The sequence below is a fragment of the Xiphias gladius genome, chromosome 21, assembly GCF_016859285.1.
Source record: "Xiphias gladius isolate SHS-SW01 ecotype Sanya breed wild chromosome 21, ASM1685928v1, whole genome shotgun sequence".
NCBI classification, from domain to species: Eukaryota; Metazoa; Chordata; class Actinopteri; order Istiophoriformes; family Xiphiidae; genus Xiphias; species Xiphias gladius.
This window is the reverse complement of record NC_053420.1, coordinates 15772859-15791646: the sequence shown is the minus strand read 5'-3', so window position 1 is coordinate 15791646 and position 18788 is coordinate 15772859. Positions and strand designations below refer to the sequence as shown.

Here is an 18788-nt window from a genome sequence, read left to right as displayed (position 1 = left end):
TCGAGAGATGCCTTCATGAATGTAAAAACAGAGAGTTTACCACAAGGTGCAAACCGCTGATACCACTTAACAACAGAACGAGCAGATTAGACTTTGCCCAGTTCTGGAACAAGATTCTCTGGACAGATGAAACCAAGATCAACTTGTACCAGAATGATGGGAAGAGAAGAGTATGGAGAAGGAAAGGAACGGCTCGTGATCCAAAGCATACTACATCATCTGTCAAACATGGTGGAGGCAGTGTTATGGCAACACCATGTATGGCTGCCAATGGAACTGGGTAACTGGTGATTATTGATGATGTGACTGCTGATAGAAGTAGCAGGATGAATTCTGAACTGTACAGGGATATATTATCTGCTCAGATTCAGCCAAATGCTGCAGAACTGATAGGACGGTGCTTTACAGTACAGATGGATGCTGACCCAAAACATGCTGCATAAGCAACCCAAGAGCTATGTTACTGATGTGTGGTGTTGCAGCTGAGTAGAAAGTTTGAAATTTGAAAACTTCCTTGTGTTGATGCATTCAAGGACACTGGTTTATGCATTACGACTTATTTAATGGTATCTGAAGACTGCATCACCTGCAAAAGGATCTGGATCAATGTAGCATTTACAAATCAAATCATTTTTGAATTATTGACAATTTATTGTTAACATTTTATTAACCATTTCATTTACAAAAGGTTGACTTTAATTGTAAAAAAAAAAAAAAGGTTAAAAAATTATCATGAAACAATTTTTCTCTGAAGCAACAACAAACTGGTACTGATCATTACTGAATGATTGTAAATGATTTATGGTGTTCTTTTACTTGAATTACTTTTCAAAACTGTTTTCTTTTTATCAGATCAAATGTTCTATCCATAATGATTTGTATCTATTTAAATCATCAAATGGTAAGTACTGATTCTGTCACCATTCAGTTTGACCAAATAATGAGGTTAAAACAGTGGAAATAAATCAATAATGATGAGCTGCAGTTTACTGAAGCCAAATTAATACGTAATCACATTAATACCTGATTGCCTCATTCACAGATAATAATTAAAGACTGGCACATTGTTCAATAAAATGTATATCATGAAATGAATTCATTATATACCAATCCTATGATTCATTAAATTCAACACTGGCTAACTGGTTGTTCATGATGGATTTACAGTTAAAAATGGGGAATGAAAAGTGACCTCACACAATTCACACAATTTCTGACAGATGTGTTCAGGAAACAGATATTTTCATTTAAAAAGTAATTTTTGTTTGATCCTTAAATGTGAAAAATATCACATTACAGCATGTATGTGTTATACAAAGAACTATCGTCACAAGTTTCAGTGATAAATGGTATAATATTGATGCAAAATGATCCAAACATTAACTTGCAAACTTCACAAATGAGTATTCTGTATAAGTTCTAGAATTAAACAAGCTTAAAGCTGGAACTAGTTAAAAAATATAATCTATTTAACTCATTAAAAATATACTCCCTGTGATTCTGACCGTTATAGCCAACAGGTTTACACGATGTTTCTCTTTTGCATTTTGTGCTTCCATCATCACAATCCCACTTGTTGTAATTACCTTTTTTTTTTTTTTTTTTTTAATCTAATGCCAAATACAAACTTGTAAATGCTCAATAGTTTTCGTGCCTGTGTGAGCAGCACATACAGGAAACACTTTTAAAGGTTGTGATACTCTGGTCAGAAACACTTTAATGTTGGGACAGCCTGGTGTCCAGGGTCTGAATCTGACCTTTAATGCTGGATAGCCTCCCTTCTTTCATGTCACTGCTTTATTTAGTTACAACTAGTGCGGTGCCTGTCCTGCTGGAGAGTCACCTTCGATAGTCTGAATTAAAAAGAAAACATGTCTACCATAGGAATAACTAGTGCAGTTTAAAACAAATGGAGGAATTTCTGTCGAATTTTTCTGAGAGAACCGCTCATCCAAACAACTGCACAGTTCGACACTGCACTTCCCTGGGACCTTGCCAAGTTTGAAGTTGTTTGGAATAGTGGGTGTCGAGAAACAGGTCAGACAGAAAGACAGATTTCTCCATTTATTAGTAGAATAATTTGCATTTTCAGTTTTATATTTAACTCATGACAGTCACAGTGACTGTAAAGTCTGTATGGCTTATTGGGGAAGTGTTTATCAATGTTACTTTACTCCAAATAGCTCTACAACCTGGTTACAACAAAATAAAAAAAAGTAAAAAACACTCTTACTCTCAAGACTTTTTCTTTAGATGAATAAAAATTAAAAATATCAAGTATCAGTTTGAATTTGAGCATTTATGTTCGTTCATGAACATACATAAGGTCCAGTGCTGAATCAACTAAGAGATCAATCAATCAATCATTTGACAGAATACTAATTGGTAAAAAATTTTAGCAACTGATTCATTGTTTAAGTTATTTATCAAACAAAAACTCCTTTGGGCTGTGGACTGTAAGCTGGACAAAACAAGACATGCGCAGATGTCACCCTGGCCTCTGGGAAACTGGGATGTGCATTTGTCACTTTTTTCCTACATTTTATAAGCTAAAAGAGTTGATCCAGAATCATCCAGAATGAAAATGAGTGTCAATCCTTCTTGCTAGATTTCAGAGCTGTCACTGATTGAAAGTCACATGATGACACATGAGACTGCTCCATTTGCTGAATGAAGACCATGAGATGTGTTTGAAAGCTCTGAAGCCGAGAAGAAAACAAGGGTTTGCGTTTGTGGACCTTTGAGCTTAGATTCTCTTTACCATGTCCTTCATAATATATCTGTTGAGTTAGCATTCAAACTCTGTAGAGATTAGTGGAGTGAAAAAAAAAAAAATCTGAAACCATTCCTTTAGTGCAATGATTCACAACAAGAGGGTCGGGACCCCCACAAGGGGTCACAAGATAAGTCTGGGGGGTCGTGAGATTCTTAATACGATAGGAAAGCAGAAAAACTTATTTCTGCTGCACAGAATTACATTTTTTGAACACTTTACTTTAATCTTTGCCTTTTGTGACTTACTGGATAATGTTTGGCATTCAAGTATTCCAACAAAAATTAGCCTTTGGTTGAACTGGTCATAACTGGTAGGCATCAACCCATTATCAGGGGGTCACAAGTAGACATTGCTTTGTTTTAGGGGGAAAAAGACTGGGAATCACAGCTTTAAAATGAACCACATTGAGGGTAAACTTTCCCTGATGTCTCAGTTTTCAGTGTATCTGTAGCTGCTCCAGTTTATCTCTTCTCACTAGGACACCATGCTGTCAGGAGATGAGGTCAAGTTGAGCAGTTCAAGAGCTTTTTTCTCTGATTTGGTCAAAGGAAGGTCTTCAGATGGAGTACATAAGATGGAGATCCTCTAACAAAGAAGAATATTGGTTTCAATAAAAGTAAAAACACACAAACAGTAGTTTTTTGTTGATCTTGGCTCACCTGTCGGAGTGTACCAGGGGTGACACTCAGACTGTACAGCATCCAGAGGGGAACCATGAGCGTGGAGGAGAGAGTGAACCACCAGCCAAGAGCATAACCCCACCATGGATACTCAGTCGTGTTATTGAACTTCAGAGGAGTGTACTTAACCAGAAAGAAAACAAATGTTCCCTGAAAATAGTCATGAGAAAAGCAGTTAAAGTCTTGGGAATACAGTCTAAAAAAATGTTTAAAATGTAGCCCAAATGTAACCCCAAGCTACAAAGCAGTGAAAATAATCCATTTAACACTTAAAAGCTGAATCAACATGTCATTTATCAGGGTAGCTTATAAAGGGAAACCTGCTGAAAAAAAAAAGTTTAAGTTTTTAAAGCCGTGTGAGGAATGAATTGAACAGAGTGTTTGTTTGCTCTAATGTAACCTGTGATTTATATGTTTTAGGTAAATCTTTGCGTCTCTGTCCTTCATACTCCACCTAACTCCCCCACACTCGTTTGGATGGTAAATCTGCCATCGTTATCGGTGTAAAAGGTAAGTGCCGTGCGAGAACGGAAAACTTGACAGGCAAGAGTAATTTCGGGGGGTAGAGCTGTGCTAACTTTTACTGTAACTCACCATGCAGATCACTGGAGTGATATATTTCAAACAGTACTTAATCAGGGGTAAAGGCTTGTAACCTATCATGTCCTCAATGTTTTCATAAAACCGGTCTGCACCTGTAAGCAGAGGTAAACACAGAGGTGAGGAAATTGAGATTCACTGTGAAGAGTGTGAAGAGGTCTTCTGATTCGTTAACTCACCATACACCCATCCGATACAGACAGACTGCAGTATGGCAAAGAGAAGTAGAGTCATCCCACTGCAGGCATAGTAGTCAAACAACTGGAAGATGTACAGTCCACCCTGTGTTATGAGACGGGGGTTCAGTTAGCCATTCATTTATAACCGTATTTTAACATATTGGAAATTATGTTACGTTTCAATTTGATCTTACTTCTGTAACCATCACAAGGCCAATGAAGAAACTGACAACACTGATAGCAAGCAGGAGAAGTTTACGTCGATGACCAACGTGGAAGAAGGAGGGGTTCAAATCAGAAACTGCTGTTACGAGAGCTTCCAGACCTACAAACTGAAACGCAGACCTCTTAGTTACACAGTAACTCTACCCCTGCTTCACACATGACAAACTTTGCAGAGCTGATGTCATAGTAAGTACTCAGAGAGTGCATACCTCCACCAAGGCTGCACAATCCTCTAATTATTTTTTGTTAATGATAAAGATTAGATGTTTTTAATCTGCACCTGGATCTGGATCTGCATTAAAATACACAAAGTGACAAAAAAACATGGGATACAAGCACCAGGTTTTTGTCAACAAAACAATGAAGTAAGTGCAGTAGTTTGTGAGAGTGATAAAATGTTCTCACAGTGTTAAGAAATCATTTCAAAAATGCTCTGCATCTGAACCTTGATTTGAGTCCACACCAAGGAATGTGTCCTCGCTCCTTGGCCCATTGCTGGACTCCATCAAGGTTCATTGAGATCTGAGTTTTAGTTTCTAAAATATCCTGATGACTAACACTCAGCCATAAAACATGATCCAAAACATACTGTAACACTCCTCACTTTTTAACTGTCAGACTCCAACAGACCCTAAACCAAGGGTCAATATGTCAAAAGCCAAAAATCCTACAGGTTCATACGGACTGGTATTCAATTTATGCATCAAAAGTGGAGCCCACTAATGAATTGAAGCCCTCACTTTGCTCTACTACTGTATATGAAGTGTAGCACATCCTGGACAATATATAAGTATTTCATAAATCTATTTCACGATCAATAAAAATATACCATCCTCAACTGAGAAACAAGAGAGAAACAAAGGTACTATTATGATTAATTTCGCTTCCAAAGGAGCTTACCTCACTGTCCAGCCCTAGGAGGATGATCATAATGAAAAAGAATATTGCCCAGAGCTGAGGAAGAGGCATCATGGCGACTGCTCGAGGATAGGCAATGAACGCCAAGCCAGGACCTGCAGTGAGCATGAGATGGTCAAAAGAAATAATGGACATCTGGTTCTTTTTCTGCGGTTGAGGCAAAATATTTCTCTTGTGCTTTTGCAGCTCTAAATGTGAAATGTAAATTGATATACTCATTTATTAAGTCAGTTATTCATTCTGCTAGAAATGTATTTACATTTACTCACCTGACTCTGCCACTTTTGATATGTCTGTGTTTTGCTCATACGCCATGAATCCAAGTACAGAGAAGATGGCAAAGCCAGCTACAAAGCTGGTCCCGCTGTTCAGAAGGCACAAGTAAATACAGTCCCTACAAATAAAAAACAAAATTACTTTTATTTTGTATTGAATGCATAAGCTTTTAGATCTTTTCTTCCCATAGTGCTGACTTAAATCCATTACTGGGTGTTTCATGTAACCAGCACAAGCCATAGAATGCTAGTAACATTTTTGGCATGACCCCGGATTCACTAGAAATGATTCTGGAGGAAACTATACTTCAATATGATGGGGTTTCCTTTGTGTAAACTCTACCCAAGTTTTTTGTTCTGGAGAAGGTCTCCAAATGTCTTGTAAACAGTAAATTTAGCAGCGACACTAGGAAAAAAAACTGAATTGCTAAAGGTGGCTGAGTTGTACAGTATGAGATTTAGTTCTGTATTATCTTGTGTGTATCATTTATATTTTTATATATATATATATATGGCACCTGAGAAACATTTATTCTTTTTCTGTCTGTCTTTTGTAAAAAACATATCATATATATTATATCAAACTTACTTGTAGCAGTTATTGTTGTACTTATTATAACTGCCAAGTGCAGCTAGACACCCAATGCAAATAGCATAGGAATAAAATATTTGTGTTCCAGCATCCATCCACACCTGCAAACCAAATAAAAGACATTTTTACACCTACAATAAATCACATATCAGAGGCATTTACTGTGTGTTGCAACTCAGGAGTGAGTCTAGACAGAAACACCTCATGAACATTTGCTAATGTTTTACATTGCTGATGACTTTTGACATAAGAAAACAAATGTGACACCGTTTAAAACCATGTATAAGTAACCAATCCTTTCAATCTCCTGAGCTCTGATTTTCCATTAAAATTTCCACTTTAGCGGCTCAATATGTCACACTGACATCATATTCTGTACATGTTTGTTCCACACATTCAAGTTACATAATGCTTACAATGAATGCAAAATTGAAACTTAAGGTATAGATTTGCTTAAGTCTTCATCTTTATGCCAGGTGCATATTCAAATGTCATGTGCATTACTTTATACAAATTTCTGTACAAGTCAGCTTTACATCTTTGGAAACAGTGGTAGGTTAAGTAGTACATATCATCAAAACTGAGAAGCTTTGAAATCTGTTCATACCTGGGGATCAATGAGGCGAGATGGATCTGGGTAGAGGTAGAACTTGATCCCATCTAAGGCCCCAGGCAACGTGAGTCCACGAACGAGCAACACCAACAGCATCACATATGGAAATGTAGCAGTAAAGTACACTACCTGTGGAAGAGTCAGAATGTGTTGCCAAGGCATGGATTTTATGTGGTCACAGTCAGTGCATGCTCCAGAACTGACATTCAGAATGGCTTGATTTTACTTGGAAAGCTGGATTTAAGATATCTAACATGAATTAAACACGTACTAATAATCCACACTTGCACTGTATTCTGTAGAGAAGTCTAAGAAAAATTGAAAATAGAGTGATTACAGTTCAATCTGGGGGGGAGGGGGCATGAGGATGGGTACCAGATTTGATAGCACTCAATCCAGAAATTTTTGAGATTTTTCACTCAAAGAAATGTGATGTTTACCAAGGTATGTGTCCTCGCTCCTTGACCCACTGCTGAGCTCCATCAAGGTTCATTGAGATCTGAGTTTTAGTTTCTAAAATATCCTGATGACTAACACTCAGACATACAAACATGATCGAATACATACTGTAACTTTCCTCCCTTTTTACCTGTCAGACACCCACAGACCTTAAAATTACTTAATAGTTTTGTTGACAAGAAATTTCATGGTGGCACTAGAAGAAAAGTCAGGGCATCACCAAGGTCAGTAGGACCCATCCTCTGCCTCCCTAGAGCCACCCTGCTACTGTATCTGATAATAATATTCCGTGACAACTGACAGAAGTTTTAATAATGGAAAGTTATGTCTGAGGTACTGTAACCATTAGCTGAAGTCACGTGCAGTGGCCTCCTCACACTGACAGGTTTGCTCCAGTAAACCTTTGTCTTGATCTACTTGAGTGCTAGCAACATGTATGTTCAACCAAAATGGACTTCGTACAAGCACATTATGATCTCAATCTGTGATTGACCAATAGTGACAGAGCTGTGGTATGTTGCAAAGGGATTCAGCCTTTCCCGTATATAGTCTCCACTTGGGCGGCCTGCCAGATAGATAAAAATTACGCAGTTTCAATGATGGTCTACAGACTGCACTGTGTTGAGTGTTTGTAGGGAAATGCTAATTTACAACGTTCAGTAAAAATAAAAAATTCAATACACATGTTTATTGGTGTTTGATGTTTGTAAATCAATGTTTTTTGTTTTTTTTTAACCAAACATAATGTATAATTATGGTATTATAGAAATTATAAGGTTTAACATAATTAAATTGAATAAGTGAAGTAATATCTGTGCACGCATACCAGTCATAGGTCAAACATAGCTGAATTGGTTGAATTATAAAAGCCAAACGTGGTACTAAATGAAGGGCCGTTTGGGAGCCGAAAGAGCCGGCTCTTACTGCTGAACTGAGCCAAACTATCTGGCTCACTAAGAAAAGCCGGGATTCCCATCACTAGCGTCTACCCAGAGCCTGCAGGTGAGGCTTTGAGGGGTCAACTGTAAATTTTAGTTGTAGGAAATAACCTGGGTTACACTCTCCCCCTCTAAACTTCATGAGTCTCTGCATGCACAGTGTTCACACTCTGCGCCACCCACCACCACAAGGAAATTCTCAGCCTGTGGGAAACACTGATGATTGCAGAATTTCTTAATGAGTAGAGGAGAACATTGTCCACCAGAGGTACTCTTATCCCATTCCTACAGTATGCATTGTCCTTTGAACAGTTGCTTGGTACTTTGCATAAAACACAAAAAAAGTCCTTGTCCAACCTTCCCCGTGGACTTTACTCCCCTCCAGACACAGAAGTAACAGATGATCCAGGACAACAGAAGACACAGAGCCAACTCCCATCGTATGTGGCCTAACTCGTGGGGACTTTCTTTGACATTCAAAACTCTTCTCCTGCAAATCACATTATTAGTTATAATTAATAAATGTCAAGTCACTTTCAGAGTTCATACACATACAGCATTTAAGCTTTGGTTTTGGACCTTGTTTTTGTACTCACTCCCAAAACTCTCTCACTGGTGATGTTACGTTCTCTGCCATAGTGAAGTTGTAAAAATCGGTCCTTTGATCAAACTCCACACATCTCTCTGTCGCAAAGACATACAGGATGTTTTAAACAAGGCCTTTAAGAAAATATACACAAGATCAAATTTTTCCTTTGCCTTCAAACCTTCAGCAACATTTTCACATGAAGAGAAAACCTTTTGCACTCCTACCATATCTCTCTTTCTTTTATTCCTGCATGTAAATTGTGCTCGTATTTTATTTTATGAATTTATTTTTACTTACAAAAATGGAATTGTGGACATTTTCATATGACTTAGTCTATTAATAACAATAATAAGTGGATTAAAATACAATTCTACACTAATTTGTGGTCTGGTTTGAATTGTAATAATAAGACTACACAGGACTGTAGAATTATTTGCTTAAGATTAAAGTACCCTTCACTCAAAAATGTGTTTAGCTATTATTTGTTACATCACCTGGACATTTGAACTTTACTGTGCAGAATGATGTATGTGCAGAGTTTGACACTAGAGGTCTGTTTTCTCATTCATCTTCTGAAGGGGGACAGTTTTTTGGGGCTCACATCAAATCTGAGTTTAAGACCTGTACATTTTCTACAACTAGTTTAGCAGTCAATCATGGTCACATCTACAATTTACACAAGTGTGACATTGAAACTTGAAACTTCCAGCACATATACTCTGAAAATCAACTTTTTATTGACTTAGGAGGCATCTTGTGTCCAGCAGTTAATCTTCTGAAATGACCAATATTTGCATTTTTGTAGATTTTGGATTTTTCATTGACGGATAAGGAGTAGAGGTAATTTTAAGAATTATTAAACTATAATCTATTACACTAACTATTAAACTATATAACTGAACATTTTATGGTAAAAACAGCATTTTTACAAGGCTGGACAGGATCTTTAAGTATGTTATGTAACATGAAATCGAGCCAGCAGAGAAAACCTAGAAAGTCATGACTTAAAATGTTTCCAGCAGCTGGACTTTGGACTCGAGATCCAAAACCAGCTCCTCAAATTAGACGATAAATCTCCAAAGCAGCCAATAATGTGACTCACTGGAAGTCAAATAATCAGCCAGAATTATGATGATTGCCCTAAATTTTGTCAAAATGAAATGAGTCATTGTTCCACTAAAGATTCATAATAATCCACTTACTTGTTTTGGCTTCAGATCACAAACTGGGACGTACCTGTGTTCCAGCTGTTCCTGCAACTGGCCCAGGGAAGTTCAGAGGTAAAAGAGGAGAAGAGATACAGGAAAGCCCAAGCCAGTATGACAACGTAATAGATGCTGGAGTATAAAACAACCACCTGACTGCCATAACCCATCCCTGAAAAAACAAACAAACAAACAAAGTCTTTCAATTAAAATAGCGTGATTTGGAAGTAAACAACGACTAAGTAAATCATGTCAAATACTTTTGGAAAAAATTAAAGTTACCAACTGTGTTCAGCATACCACTGTGTAGCCTTGTTAGTCAGTGAAAGATTAATGACAGCGATAAATTACACATAAACAATATGTAAAGTGATGAATAAATCCCAGTTAAATACTATTCAAAACAAATAAAATAATTCAATTAAATTGTTTGAAATAATACTTATAATAAAAATAATAATTATAGACCAAAAAATTTGCAATGGGAGGGTTGGAAATTTTTTTTGAAAAAGTACTGAATTAAAGCGGTTAATCATATATAAACAAACAAAATTGTAAATGATTAATTAAGTCACATTTCAAAACAGAATGATACAAACTAAATATTAATAATAAAATATATTAAATTATATGAAATAATGCTAATAATATAAAATAATGTCAACATTTGGAAATGGAAAGTTTGGAAAATTTTAGGAAAAAGTAAATTAAGAAACTCCAGTGATCAATTTTACATGAACAAAAAAAATAAAATTCGTAAAAGAGGTTACATTTAAATACCACCTAAAACAAATAAAATAATGCTAATAAAAGTTATAAAACAATATGTAATAATACTAATAATATAAATTATAGTAAAACTTTGAACAGTAAATTTAGAAAATGTTATGAAAAAAGGAAAATATTACAGTAAATGTTGCTTCACTTAATTTATAATACATTGTCACACAGGTAATTCGGTTCCATTTAGACTTCATGTACAAATTTAAACTTTATTCAAAGGTAATATGAAAGTATTTTAATAAAGTTTTTCAAAAGCCATAAATATTAAATATTGCGATTTTAATTCTTTGCAGATATACAAACTGGCATCTAACTGAACAGAGTGCTAATCCCAGTTAATTAAGGGTGTGATGGGTCCCCAAACTTGACAGAGTGTGTTGGGTGTATTATACTTTAATAATATAATGACACATGTTGAACTTGAAAAAGATCTTCAGGTGCCATCTTCTATGTTTACATACACTTTTTCCATTTCACATGGATACTCTGATAGTAAATCTAGATGTTTACCTTCGAACAGGGGACAAATTTTTCTCCAGCAGGTAATACTTCCCTGTTTGGTGTACTGGCCAATGGATGTCTCCAGCAGAAACAGGGGAATGCCGCAGGTAAATAGGAAGAGTACATAAGGGATGAAGAACACCCCTATGGAAAATGGAAAATTACATCACATTAGTTCTTTGCAGGTTGAACACTTTCAGTAATCTATAGGAATCACACTGATATAGGTGGAGCCTGATAGAGCTCAATTATTAGTAAAATGTAAGTAACCCTACATAGGGTTTTAGGGTGCCCTATGTAAAGGCAATATGAACAATAGTAGTTCTGAAGTAGGATTTTGGCTGAGAATACATTGACAAACTTTATCAGTTTTCTATAGCTGTGTCTATTTTCTTTGATTACGATGAAACTCACCTCCACCATTTTTGTAGCACAGGTAAGGAAACCTCCACACATTTCCGAGGCCTATTATTTGCCCTGCAACAGCCAGGAGAAACTCGATTTTGCTAGACCACTGTCCTCTGGTCAGGGTGCTGGGTCCAGGATGGGCTGTGCCCATGTCCAGCCTAATCTTGACCTCTTGACCATGGAGTTTATCCATCGCACTATAACAAGAGAAAGATTAACAGGATAACGTACTTGACTACTGAAGATGGTAGGTCCAACAGTAATTCTGATTAGAGTGGAATATTTACGAGGCACGTGCTGACTGGAAACACTTCAGCTGCATTCAGTGACCCGATTACAGCGGGTACAGATGTACAAAATCTGGTCATAGTCCATGCTTTTTCAACTGTTTGGTGTTTGTCTATTACCAGTATCCAACTGTAACTAACGAATACATTCTTTTTATTTACCGGTCACTTCTCTGGAGTCCCATCAGTGCCAAGTAAACAACTTAACAACATTATCACTACACAGCAGCAATATTGATATGATTTAATCATTGTACATTAATGTTCATAATCCGCACAATGCCAGCAGCCTTGCTACATTAGGTCAACAGAGGGTCATTGCTTCTTGGCATGAGGGTAATTCTTTCATCAATGTTGCTTTTGTGCTGCTGCATTGGATTTAATGTGGGAGTGCAGCAACTGGACTGGAAAATATGTGCGCTACTACACTACTGTTAAAAAGCTGCAAATCCTGAGATGCTGAAAACAACTTTCCTAAACCTTTTTAGTAACCATTTAATGGATCCACTGGGAGGAGAATTATCAAAATCAATGGTGGATGTGAATTTTCAACAGTGGATCAGCAGCAGTAATTTTTTATAAAGTTACTATTACAAACATAAACAATTAATATATACAAACTATCTTGATATGGATCTCTTAGATTTGTTTTTTTTTTTTTTTTTTTTTTTAAATCGTGACCAAGATACACACTGAGTGGGACTTTTAAAGTTGAAAAATCAATTTAGTCTCTGGTGGACAAACTATATAAGGCTGGTTTTCCATTTAAAACTCATGCCCTTCAGTTCTGTATCTGAATATACCTCAAGTTTATGTGGTCAAAAAATTTAAGATTGGACCTTTTAACTGCAGAGATGAAAAGTGAGGCATTATTTGTTTACTATGTTTACTATTGAATGTATGAAGTCTGAAACATTAATTTTCTTTTTTGTTTGGCAGAAAACAAACACAGTGAAGTGACAAATAACTACAAAGTGAGGTCTTGAGTTGGTTTGGACAAGTTTCATGCATTGATTGAAAGGATCTTGTTACACCAGACAATTTTTGTAAAATTCTGAATTATTCTGTCACTTTTCGTATGTACAAAGGAGTGAACGATAATCTCTATGATGGCAGGCTTTTCACTCGGGTTTCCAGTGTGTCCATCGGGAACAGCTTTAAGCACTGCTGCCTTCAGACCTGGTTGTATGACACTAGTTCATTTCCAGCATATTCCGGCCTGAATTGTGCTGTCTTTTCCGTTCCTCTCTGGAAATTCTCTTTCTGCCACACTGCTGCCTCACTGAGGTGAGACACCAGACTGGTGCCAATAAAGGTTGTAGGGATTCCATGTCTTTCTCAAAGACATTTCAGTGGGATTAATTTTTCCAGCTCAGGCTGTCGAGGGTGGCATCCCTGTTTCTGTTCACTAGAGAAATTCCTCCCCTTGGTGCTAGGTTCAAAGCAGCGAATCTAAGAATCAACTGAGCCACAGCATATGGCATAGCTGTCATTTTTATCATCTATTCAGTTTATGCCCTATAAATGGTTTCTTTGTTTTCCTGGAAGACAACACTCAATTGGGACAGAGCTACTCAACATAGGGAAATTAAAGACACTCACAATGGGTCTCATTCATTAATGTTTATATAGAAAATATCTTATCTTGTGCACAAATAGCAAACTCTACATAGGTTAACAAATTAATGATAAATAAAATATTTATGAACTTGTTTAAAGTTGTAGAAAACAGTTGGTTGCAGTTTTTGAAATTAACATGAACATGAGCAGTCTGTTGGAATTATCATAGGGATGTATTGTTGCTGTTAATGTCTTGTATATGAGATTTGTGTTTCCATGTCAACAAACAAAAATCTGTGCAGCGACTAATTAAAAGCTAACTGAAGCGAGACTGTCCTCCGAGCCCATAGTTTGTCTGTGCAAGCACAGGCTTATTACGACCATAGTTAAGTTTTGTTGTTAGGCGACCTCTAGCCACCGAAGTAATTATGACGAAAAGCAAATTAGGAGGTCAGGTAACGCTGTAGTACAGCGACAAAGTCGCTGTCAGGAGGAGATTGGGGTGGATGGATGGGTCCTCCAAACACAGGACTGTCACACAGGAGACAGCTGCACATTTCCCATGTGAAACCAGTAGTTAATAATGTTTGTTTTTTCCATAAGGGTTCCACAACCTTAACCACGTATTTATTATTGTATTTATTATCACCCAGTACTTAACGCAGATTGTGCGCAAACAATAGCCACAGAAAACCAAATCACGTGATTTTACACATAATTTTACTTGACTGGCAGTGCCCATGAAATAAAGACCAGATCCTTGACTGTGACAACTGCTTGAAAGCACTGGAGGCTTCCTTGTAGGTGAAGACGACACATTACAGATCTAAACACACAGACGCAACCTTGGATCTGGGAGGGATTCAGTATCTCAAGGACCCTGCTGCAGAAGGAGACACTACTTTAACCACAGGACTACCTGTCACACAAATTTTTTTAATTTTTGGGTTAACTGGGTTCACATAATGTTAAGTCAATGGCACAACCGCAATTAATTGGTGGGGCAGTGTCCGTCTTTTGTTCTGACTGCAGAACATCAACATAAACATTTCATGTGGTCGGCTCAGGAGGTAGAGCGGGTGCGACTGGGTGAATGTGAGATGTAGTGTAAAGCGCTTTAAGTGTTAGATTACAATAAGAAAAACTTGGTCTGTGAAGCACGTGGTCCAATATTGCACTTTGTTTTCTGAAGTTTTAAACCAATAATTTGTAACATTTGTCAAACTTTAAATGATATTTGCATGAGATATTAGCATATATCAGCATAGGCCTATAGTATGAGCCACAGTGGGAAACAGGGACACTAATGGCCAATGTCCCACGATGCCAAAGCCAACCAGGCAGAGATGTTATTGGTGTGTGCATTGGGTGAGCAACTTATATTCAATGAATGAACGCCATCATACAACACAGTACACAGAGCTGTTTCCAAAATCGTTCACTATATACTATTTACAAAGTAAAAGATTCCAATACACGGTCCATTTTTGAGATCATTCATATTTCAGTGTCATCAGTTTCTCTTTGAGTAAGGCGAGAGCACAGATGGTGCGTGTCGTAAGTCAGTCTGTTTGCTTGACAGACCCCAAATCTAACATTCCTTTGGAAGAAGAAGTATACTTGTCTCCGAAATCCTTTCCAGCAACTACAACAACAGTTGCATCAGAAGTAAACTGTCATTAATTAGTATGAGTGCTTGATATTTTTTATTAAGGGCGGCAAGGTGTATGTGAAGACTTTACAAAGCAGATGTTTAGTGGCTGGACAAATCTCGAAAAATTTTTATTTTTACTAATTTTTATCCAACTCTATCAGTGAAATTCGTCTCAAGGATGCAAGGTGAAAATTTACTTCACTTTCAGTCTGAACACACCACAAGAGTGAGTGCTAGACCAGACCTCTTTACTCAAGCTCCAAGCAACTTCGGCACACCATTTTGTAGTGTTGTGCAAATGTCTAGTTACTTACTAAGAGTTGTTGTTAGAGTTATTATACTACTATATATATCCTACAATGCATTATAACAAGACTGAGAGTCTACAGCCACATTAGCAGTTCTGTGAGAGCTATGGCTAAATCTACCTTGGACTATGAGTTTTGTAGAACATATCAGGTCAGTCCATGCAATATTTGGTACATTATTTTAGTCTGGACCAAAGCTACTGTAACGCAAATAAAATGTAGTGAACCACTGTTGGCCACTGAACAGAATTTTTTATTCACATATTTCGTTTGGCTGAAGCTAGAGGAATAGATATTCCATTGCAAATTAGTTGCACAGGAACGTTATTACTGAGAGACAGGGTAACGAGGGCAAATGGTTCTTTGTACTGTACTTGATGTATCCTAATCTATCCGCTAATTTGCATCCGAACTAACGGACTTGAAAAACGGGCAAATATATGGCCCTGCTCATACATGGCATTAACATACGTCTTGGGTGGTCCGATCACAAGTGGACAGCTCTAAGTACATCAGTTCAAACTTGACATTAGAAGGCGTCTCCAAATGTGCTAGAGTGGCCACTTGTGATTGGATCTCATCTCCTCGTTCTTTATGTAAATAAACACATACATCATTTCCGATTGCAAAGACCAAATGGTTTGTTGTTTTTAACTGGTGGGAGGCAGCAATGCAATTACCGTGCCTAGTCTGCAGGAAAGTAAAAGAAGAAGAGAACAATGGAGTACAGACTGGGTCTATTCCTTGGCATGTTCCAGACAAACCAAATTTCCCAAGATGTTTGAGGCAATCTTAATAAATCTCTATGTGCTTTCAATCTCGATAACACTCCTAAAAGAAAGTGGCCCAGACCAACGCTGAATGTGGTCTGAGTGATCGTATCTCAAATGTGTCCTCTGTGCGTCGCGGGTGCATTCACACCTGTCCACTTGTGACTGGATCAGCCGAACTGCATGTTAATGCCAGGTCTAAACAGGGCCTGTGAGGAGGAGGCAAGACTCCAAAAGCCTAGGTGCTTACAGCAACTGCTGTCAATAATTTATGGTGTTTTTAAAAAAAATATATTTCAGATGATATTTTTGCTCTACATGTGACCAAACCTTTAAAAACTTGGCAGTGGAAGAAATAGTTGTTGGTCTCTTCTGCTGCTGTTTTTTTTTTTTTATTCCTGTCCACTACTTGACAGCAAAGCGTGGGCTCAGTTGTAAATATTTTTCCCTATGTTTCTGTTTTGATTCTTTGACTGTCCCAGACCATGTATATAAAAAAACCACATTAGATGTATTAAAATTAATAAACTCTATTCTTTTGTTCTGCTGTTTATTAACCTTAAAAGGTGATATGCTTTTAGGATTCAAGATACTGAAAAATTGAAACACTTTCCTGAATTTATGCATGCAGCTTTTCTAGTCATAGCAAGAAAATGTATCTAATATCTGTCAACTTTGTCAAAGTAACTTCTTAAAGAGTTTGTTACTGTGCAATCTGTTCAAACATTTGCACAAAAGAAATGTATTTGTTTAAAATAACCTTAGCTTTCTGCAGCCATAGTCATAGAGCAGCCTGACGTGTTACACTAAACAAGTGAAATAGCTGCAGCCCTGCCAGTAACCTTTGGCCTACATAATACAGCTACAGGCACCAAATGAAAGTGCATCTCCGAAAGCCCAAGCCATCTCTGAACTGAAAGGATACCAACTGTTTCCCATTCAAGAAGCAAACCACAGCAGTGTACACTCAAATATTTATACCAAGGACAAACATAAAGACAGAACAAAAACCTGCTTGTGTCCTAAAGGTAAAGGCAGTGGTAAAGAGTACCTGAGAAAGATAGCCTCACGTCAGTAGTCTGTGGTTCTGTGTTATGCTTCCATTTAGCTCTAGGTAGAATTCATCTGGTGCCTTTTGGGGAAAATAAAAGTCTAGATCCCCCAGTCTCTCCAGGACAAGTGTTCTTCCTAGCTCTGACCATGTGTGAGTATATGAGTAGACGTTTGAGGGAGCTGTGTTTGTGTGACAATAAGGGAGAGAGAAAGGGAGAGGAACAGACTGAAACTAGAGGGGGTGGGGATGTTCTGTGTTTCTGAATAAGCAACTTAAGGTGGAGACTGTTGAACAGCCACATGGTTTCACAGAAAAGAGGAGGGGAGGGGATTTGTACATTAGCCATGCTACACTGCATTCAGAAAGTATTCATACCCCTCCACTTTTTTTTACATTTTGTTAGATTTGAGCACGATGCTAAAATCATTTAACCCCCCCTCATCAATCTATACTCAATACCCCATAATGACAAAGTGATAACAATTATTGAAATTTTTGCAAATTTATTGAAAGGAAAAACTGAAATATCCTGTTGACAAAAGTATTCAGACCCTTTGCTATGACACTTTTAATTTAGCTCAGGTGCCTCCCATTTCTTTTGATCATCTTTGAGATGTTTCTACACCTTCATTGGAGTCCACCTGTGGTCAATTCAATTGATGGGACATGATTTGGAAAGGCACACACCTGTCTGTATAAGATCTCACAGCTGACAATGTATATCAGAGCAAAACCAAGCCATGAGGTTGAAAGAACTGCCTGCAGAGCTCAGAGACAGGATTGTGTCGAGGCACAGATCTGGGGAAGGCTACAAAAAAAAAAAAAAAATTCTGCTGCATTGAAGGTTACCAAGAGCACAATGGCCTCCATAATTCTTCAATGGAAGAAGTTTGGAATGACTCTTCCTGGAGCTGGCTGCTGGCCAGATAGAGACCAAAAGTACGCAGCCAAGAAAATGTAGGAGTGGCTTAGATACAGCTCTGTGAATGTCCTCGAGTGGCCCAGTCAGAGCCCTGACCTGAACTCAATTGAACATCACTGGAGAGACCTGAAAATGGCTGTCCTCCCTCAGTCCTCATCCAACCAGAGCTTGAGAGGAGCTGCACAGAAGATCGGCAGAAAATCCCTGTATCCAGGGGTGCAGAGTTTGTTCTTGTCGTGTCAAACCCAAGAAGGCTCGAGGCTGTAATCGCTACCCAAGGTGTTTCAACTAAGTACTGACTAAAGGGTCTGAATACTGATATTTCAGTTTTTCCTCTTTAATTTGCAAAACTTCCTAAAATTCTGTTTTCACGTTGTCATTATAGGGTTTGAGTGTAGTTTGAAGGGGGAAAAAATGAATTCAATAATTTTAGGCTAAGGCTGCAATATACTGGTCAGGTTAAAGAGCAAATTGACGACAGTGCAAGTTATT

General features: G+C 37.6%; 1 protein-coding gene across 2 annotated transcripts; it reads right to left on the bottom strand.

Moving 5' to 3' along the window:
* Window positions 1-1587: 1587 nt before the first annotated feature.
* On the bottom strand, window positions 1588-17545 carry LOC120807276 (sodium- and chloride-dependent GABA transporter 2-like). Of its 2 annotated transcripts, none has more exons than XM_040159062.1 (15): window positions 17372-17545; window positions 11748-11938; window positions 11343-11477; window positions 10081-10221; window positions 8852-8939; window positions 8613-8745; window positions 6853-6987; window positions 6243-6346; window positions 5648-5772; window positions 5361-5473; window positions 4430-4567; window positions 4236-4338; window positions 4051-4151; window positions 3436-3606; window positions 1588-3361 (listed from the first exon to the last, which is right to left on the bottom strand). In XM_040159062.1, the coding sequence occupies exons 2-15, from the start codon at window positions 11932-11934 to the stop codon at window positions 3251-3253; spliced, it is 1785 nt and encodes a 594-aa protein (XP_040014996.1). In that variant the 5' UTR covers window positions 11935-11938; window positions 17372-17545; the 3' UTR covers window positions 1588-3250. The 2 variants fall into 2 exon arrangements, with proteins under 2 accessions (XP_040014996.1, XP_040014995.1); XM_040159061.1 differs by lacking the exon at window positions 17372-17545 and adding an exon at window positions 12029-12074.
* Window positions 17546-18788: the final 1243 nt, after the last annotated feature.